We start from the raw sequence: 7,128 nt of genomic DNA on the forward strand, positions 1-7,128 counted from the left end.
GATCATATTTAGACAAAATAGAATAATAAATCTTGGAAAAAATAAAACAGTCAGAGAGATACCAGATATTTTTTGAGAGGGTGTTGGAATTTGAAGAGCAAAGATAGAATCTGGAGTGTATTTCGGAGTTAGCACTTACTTTTCTACTTGAAATTTTTTCTCAGACCAATTTCCAATTAATTGAACAATAAGCAATGCTGTGTTAGGACTGCAGAGATTCAGTGGCCCTTAGGACCAACCTTTCTTCAGCAATCTCTGTATCCCTTGCTTGATCTCCTGGGTCCTCACCCCATAAACAATGGGATTCAGGGCTGCAGGGATGACATGGTGGAGGATGTTGAGCAAGACCGGCACATCGGGGGAAATTTTCCTCTTGGCCACATGTGTGAGGACGAAGACCAGGAGGATGGTGCTAAAGAAGAGAATAAGGATAAAGTGGGAGCTGCATGTACTTAGGGCTTTGGCCACAGCACCCTCTGCCTTGAGTCTCAGCACAGCTCTCAGGATGAGGGTGTAAGAGAGGAAGATGAGGATGAGGTCAGAGCCTAGCAGAGTCCACCCTATAGCGAACTGGTAAAGGCGATTAACAGTGATGTCATCACAAGAGAGCCTGGAGACAGACATATTGGCACAGATGCAGTTCTCAATGACATTTTCCCTACAGTAATGGAGTTGCGCTGAGAGGACAGGAATGGGCATAGGAAAAAAGACATTCCTGGCCCAAATAAAAATGGCAGCCTTGATTACAAACTGGTCATTGATGATGGATGGATATCTCAGCGGGTGGCAGATGGCTATATAGCGATCAAAGGCCATGACCATGAATGTGCAGGACTCCATGGCTAAGAAACTGTTCATGATGAACATCTGAAGGAAGCAGGCAGAGAAGCTGATGGATTTGCTGTCAAACCAGAAGATGGCCAGGACCTTGGGGATGACGGTGAGGCAGAGCACGATGTCCAGCAGGGAGAGGAGGCTGAGCAGGTAGTACATGGGCTCATGCAGAGAGGCCTCCATCCGGATGGTGACCAGAAGAACAGCATTGGCCCCCATGGCCAGGAGGAAGAGGAGGCTGAGGGGCAGGGACAGCCAGAGTTGCCAGTTGGGGGCCCTGACAAAACAATTCAGGAGGAAGTCTGAGAGCCCAGTGGAGGTGGTGTCATTTTGGTGTACTGTCATATTTTGCCATCTATTATCTACAGCTTTCTTTTTAGCAACCTGAAAAGTTAGGATAAGAAATTAGCCACTGACTCAAGATGCACAATGCTAGAACAACTCACTTTACCAAAGCACAGCTTGTTCCTTGTTATCCAGGCCAAGTGAGAGTTCCATGCTACTTAAATACTTTGATCACTTGAAACAGTATAGAGTAATGAGATGATTTATCTATATACTTGATTTATTCATTGATTCATTAGAGTAAAATTGTGTTAGCTTTACAGAAACCAAAAAAGGAGAAAACTACTTAGTAGGGTACTTTTGTATGACAGATGAGACTCTAAATTTGTACTTACAAGTTACTTCCTCTTTGTTTTCTTTTTAATAACTATTTGGCTACCATATCTGTCATTTAATTATTAGAGTATAACGAAATAACTAGCAGAACCTGTCACAAAGAAGAGACTCAAATAAATGTCCAAAATCCTCATGTTATCCCTATTCTGACCTTTCAGTTTTGTTAGCTGTACTGTAGGGATTTTTATTTACCATATACTTAATCTCCATTTTGTCTAAAATGTCATTTTTATTGGGTAAGAGTAGACCCTACAAAATAATTACTTTTCCCACTATTTCTTAGACAGATCTTCATATTTGTAGGATTCCTAACTTCTAGAAGAAACAAATTTCAAAGGAGCAGGGAAGGATCAAAGGGGTAGGGGACAAGAAAAGAGTTAAGATGTGTTATGTACTTGTAGCAACCCCTCACAATGAATGTAACCATTATGTACTGCAACTATGTACTAATAAAAATAACTTTTAAAAGGTGAATGAGAAATTCCACTTCGATGTAAGAGAGGAAGCAATATGGGTCATTAAGCAAGTTGAAATTTTGTATCTCTTGACTGCAATAGTGTGGGGCTAAGGGAGCCCATCTTTCCAGTTCTTCCAAACCCCTTTCTGTGTTGTTTTCTCATCTTGCTTATAGTAATTCAGATATACATTTTTCTGCCTTACAGAAGATAATTCAGTGCTACCTTTATTCTTTTTTTCAGTTACTCTCTTATCCTGCATTCTAATAGGTATTAAGGTCATAAAATTGAAGATAAAACTATCCTTATCCTCAAGAAAATAAACTATAACCACTCTGGGGAATAAAAAGAAATGATTGAGCAATGATAGAGTTATGCACAGATTATCATAAGAAGGTAGGGGAGGGCTGAGTGGCTCTGACATAAAGAATTGTAAAGGAAGTGATGCAGCACCTCCATGTACATTAAGGGTAAGGATTCTCAGGTGCACTCCTCCTAATTTGTGAAAGACAGCTCAACAGTGTTGACATTAAGCTTGACAGAAGGTATAAGTTCGATATTTCTGGGGTCTTTTAAATCATACAGTTTATTTTACCTAAATCTGTCTACAGAAGCCTCTCTTAAGGTATTATTTTGTGGGTTAAGAAATTATTTTTCATCAAGTGTTTAAGAACCGCGCTATGTCTTCTTCATCAAGATCATCATCAGTGTAATATAAGATTACACAATTATTTTTGGAACCCTTAATTTTGCTGGGAACTATGCTCAAATGTTTTAGGGATTTATCTCATGTAAGCACACCTCATCCAGTTAAATAAGTTCCATTGTCACCTTACAAATGAGGGAAACTGATATCTTGAGGTCTGGGACCTTTAACACCTGTCTCGTTCTGTTTCAATCCATCCCACTTCGCTTGGAAGGCTTGATAGGATTAATTTACAAGACTCCTCCAGGGCTCATAAATAATTCCATGCAAATGTACTTGTTCCATCAATCTCACACAAAAGCAAATAGACTTTACCTGTGAAATAGTCAATAGTTTAAAAAATAGCTCCTGTCAGAGGAGAAATAGTTTTGGGCTGAGGGCATGGTGCCCAGGAAGGAAGTGGTAACAAAACTCTTGACCCAGAACTGTTTGATACTTTCACATTGTAGAAATGTACTTTTTTCAGAGGTTCAGTGCACATTTGTGTCTGGTGCTGGCTTCCTTACTGTCCCAGTGCATCTCCAGTCCTGTCAGCCGGCTCCTCTCATCCTCTCACCAGGAGGCCCTTTTAGCAGCCTTGGCTGCTATCAGTGTGTGTGTGTGTGTGTGTGTGGGGACCCACATTTCTGCTCGGGCTTCTCTCTTCACTCCTGTCTTCCACTTCCCCAGGCAAGTCTGTCAGCCAGGCCTCTCCCACCTGCTGTGTACAAGAGGTTCAAAAAATCTCTCAATTCCTTTTCTCTTGGTAATAATAGCGAATATTAGTAATGACTTTGGCAAATTCAGAATGAATTTTAAACATTTTTTTGACAACTCATAATACTATGAAGAAAGTAGGATAGTTGACCATTTAAAAGTTTATCTTTCACCCAGGAAAGATTTTTTGGCATTATATCTTTTCTACAGTTTAACTGTTAGTGTTCAATTGTGGAAGAAATACAAGTCTAAGTAATTTCTTTAGGTCCAAAGCCATGACAGTATTAATATGCCACTTTCCTTTGTCACTACCAGGGTTCATCAGTACATGTATTATTAGACTTTTAAAACATGTTTTTAGGTTTTCTATGCTTAACTCTCCTACATCATAAGGATGTTTTCTAACATCTAGACTCTCCCTTTTTCTTCCGCTTGAAACTCTGACTTTTGCTTCCTGCTGCTCATAAGGTTCAATTCCCTCCTTAGTTTATTCTTTTTTTAAATTACTGATTCTTTCATTGTTTTCTTGGGTTTTGCCCCTAGGAGCCAATCCCCTCAGGTTTTACTAAAGATTACAAAACTATTTCCAAAGGTATATCCTGTCATATTTTTCTATTTCATAAGTCCATATCCGTCACCTCAAATCTGTTTCTTTTCTTAGTAGTTCTTCAATCTAATTCAATGGAGTGATGTGCAGTGAGTGAAATATCTTAAAAATGCCCTTAAGTTAATAACCTATATAAAGTATGGGCAGTGGGGGGTGGATATGATCAAAATATATGCATTGTCACCCCCATATGAAACCGGGAAAGGTGAGGTAAGGTGATCATGGGGGAGGTAAATAATCAAAGTATGTTATGTACATGCATGAATCTGCCAAAACCCATTAATCTGTATTATCATCAATATGCTCTTATAAAAAGATGTGTAACCAAAACAAAGAAAATAAATTCTAGTCTTCTCTGTAAATCAATTACTTTTAAATCTGAGTCATATTCATGGAACCTACTAAGCCCATGATTTGTCACAGTTGACCCAAGCCTTGTTAGCTTTGTTTATATTGATGCTATGTGCGTGCAATTTCATTTGGCTAATTCCAAATATCACTCTAAACACTATGTTACTCATTCAGGTTTGCCATTTGCTCTTTCTTCATCCTCTGATCATACTCTTTGCAAAATTCTTGTATTTAACTCGAATAAATCACACCCCAAATTCCACTATCACCAAGAAACTTTTCTTCTCCATTCTTGTATGAAGAGAGTGAAGGAGGAGCAGCTTGAAAAGAGGGAGAATCTTGAAATGCTCATTGGAGGGTACAGCCACATGGAAGATCTAGTATTTCAGCCATGAGTATACACTTAACTGCAAGAAGTTTGTGATGGTTTGTTTTGTTTTATTTTGCTTTGTTATGTCTCCTGAAGAGCTTTGGAACAACTATTTTTAGCACGAGGCTGAAATTTCTAAGGATGATAGAAGAGGCTTATTTTATCTCTTTCCCCCACCCATTTACTCTTCATTTCCCCTTTTTATTTGTCTGGTACTGTTCTTGCTTGTTCTTTAATCATAATTTATTCAAGAAGCATTGAATAAACTGCTTAGCCTCAGAAGTAAAGCATCAGAGAACAAATTTGTTCTTTGTCTCTTCTCCTTTATTAGTCTTGGTTTGCTATCAGAGCTTGCCAGTGGCAGCAGGAAGGCTGAAGAGAGTTAATGTTTTCTGGTTTCAGTCAGGGGCAGGATGAGGAAAACAGGAAACTGAAACACAAAAACCAGATCAAAGACCCTACCACTCAATCCTATTCCTCGACTTCATTTTGGGCCCACCGCATTGGAGAAAACTGCTTTTATTTTATTTATTTTTTTTGAGAAACCTTCTTTTAAGAAGTGAAAAGGTCTTTCGAAATCACCTAGTTTTATAAAATTAATTGAGGTCCTTGTGACATCTCTGTAGTGTAGTTTCAGACATTCTTGAGTGGATACAGAAACAGGTAGCTCATTGCTCTTCTAGGCATAATGCTCTGTTTTGGGCAGAAGTAGCTTTCAATGATTTGTTAGATTACACCAAAATCTGCTGAACTACTAGGTTTGTTTTCACCCCACTAATATCCAACTGTAGTCTTTGTCTCCAGTTTCTGAAGTTATACCAACTAAATTTAACTTTTACCCCATGATCCAAATGTTTTAAAGGCAGGTTCTTTGTATTAAAGCATCTAAATTGTTTTATTAATAGGCAAAAACTTCAATCTTTTATAGCTGGGCTCCAGATGATGCACTTTGCAGCTCCCCCTGTGTGTTCATCTCCTCCAGACAAACCCCAGCTTCTCTGCATTTCTGGGGCCACCAAGTACCCAGAGGAAGACAACAGGAAGAAGGTCTCAGAGCACAGGCTCTCACATACTCCTCCTAACCTGACATGGGTATGGTCTCCACGACTGCCTTTTCAGACTACCCAGCAGTACTGATTCGGAAAGAGAAACACAGGTCCAGACCTAAGAGACAGATCTCCTGTCTTCTCACTGATCTCAGGACAGCCACCTTCAGCACCCTTTCCCCAGACTCACTTACTGAGGAGATGATGCATAGGGTCTGGGTCCATGGGCACAGGATCTCTGGTTAGTTCCAGAAGTATCTGTGGCAGTTATAACTCCAGAGCCTCAGGGACCCTGCCGTCTGAGAACCTCTCAATCCCTCCTCTCCTGGGACTAAAAGGCCCTCCTTCAACTGATAGGCAGGGAGATGGAGGAAGAAAATTATTTTCTTTCTTTCTGAAAGGAAGCCCAGACCTATACTGACTATGTGTGTCCTTTAAGCAGCAAGCCATTCTCCTGCGTACAGAGATTTTACAAATAGATCCATGTATGTTCATGCTCATTTGCACACTCATACTCAGTACCTTCCACAGATTCCAAAAGCACACACTCAGGTGTTCTCTGGAATTTCTTGCAGTTAGTGATCAGATAGGTAGAGCCCATGCAGTTAAGTGGATCAATATTAATGTATCATGATATTTTAATCATTATATTGATTAAAACGGAGGAAAAAGGTGAATAAAATCTTACTGAGAAAACTTTTGAATATGCCCCTGCATTGGTCAGTCTTCCATTGCTAGGACAAAATACCTGACATATGTAACTTTAAGAAGGAAAGGGTTTTTATGGCTTAAGTCTCAGAGGCATTGGTCCTGGTTGATTGGGTCCAAGGCAGAAACATGGAAAAAAGTTAGCAAAGCTCCTCACTAATGGCAGCCTGGAAGCAGAAAAAGCTAAAAGAGCCAGGAGGGGGGGGGGGGAAGAAGAAGAAGAAGAGGAAGAGAAAGAGGAAGAAGAAGAGGAAGAAGAAGAAGGGGAGGGGAGGAGGAGGAGAAGAGAAGAGAGGAGAAAGAAGAGAGAAAGAAGAAGAGAGGTGTGTGTGTGTGTGTGTGTGTGTGTGTGTGTGTGTGTGTGTGAGAGAGAGAGAGAGAGAGAGAGAGAGAGAGAGAGACAGAGAGAGAGAGAGATCATCCTGGGAAAGGAGTATCCCCATTCAGGTTATTCTTGTAGTGACTTTCTACCTTCTACCAGGCTGCCCTCTGAATAGGACATTCAGCAATGAACTGGGTCATGGTTTGAGACCATGCTCAACTCTTTCCAAGGCAGAAACAGGATGGGTCATGATATAGGGGAGGAAAAGGTGCTCTACCCCTGGTAGCCAGGAAGCAGACAGAAGGCAGGAATCAGAAACAAAACTACACCTTTCCAGGTCATGCCCCCAGTG

At 40.3% G+C, this 7,128-nt stretch overlaps 1 protein-coding gene across 1 annotated transcript; it reads right to left on the reverse strand.

The window, feature by feature from the left end:
- Positions 1–228: 228 nt before the first annotated feature.
- On the reverse strand, positions 229–1,179 carry LOC147828021 (olfactory receptor 56A3-like). Its single transcript, XM_087211400.1, has one exon. The coding sequence runs from the start codon at positions 1,177–1,179 to the stop codon at positions 229–231; it is 951 nt and encodes a 316-aa protein (XP_087067526.1).
- Between the last annotated feature and the right edge of the window lie 5,949 nt (positions 1,180–7,128).

This window comes from Heterocephalus glaber, unplaced genomic scaffold, assembly GCF_053883595.1.
Source record: "Heterocephalus glaber isolate CG9 unplaced genomic scaffold, H.glaber_assembly_v1.0 deba00001428, whole genome shotgun sequence".
Taxonomy (NCBI): domain Eukaryota; kingdom Metazoa; phylum Chordata; class Mammalia; order Rodentia; family Bathyergidae; genus Heterocephalus; species Heterocephalus glaber.

Excerpts from the sequence above, each read along its gene's own strand:
- LOC147828021 (XM_087211400.1), bottom strand. The coding sequence starts at position 1,179 with ATGACAGTACACCAAAATGACACCACCTCCACTGGGCTCTCAGACTTC.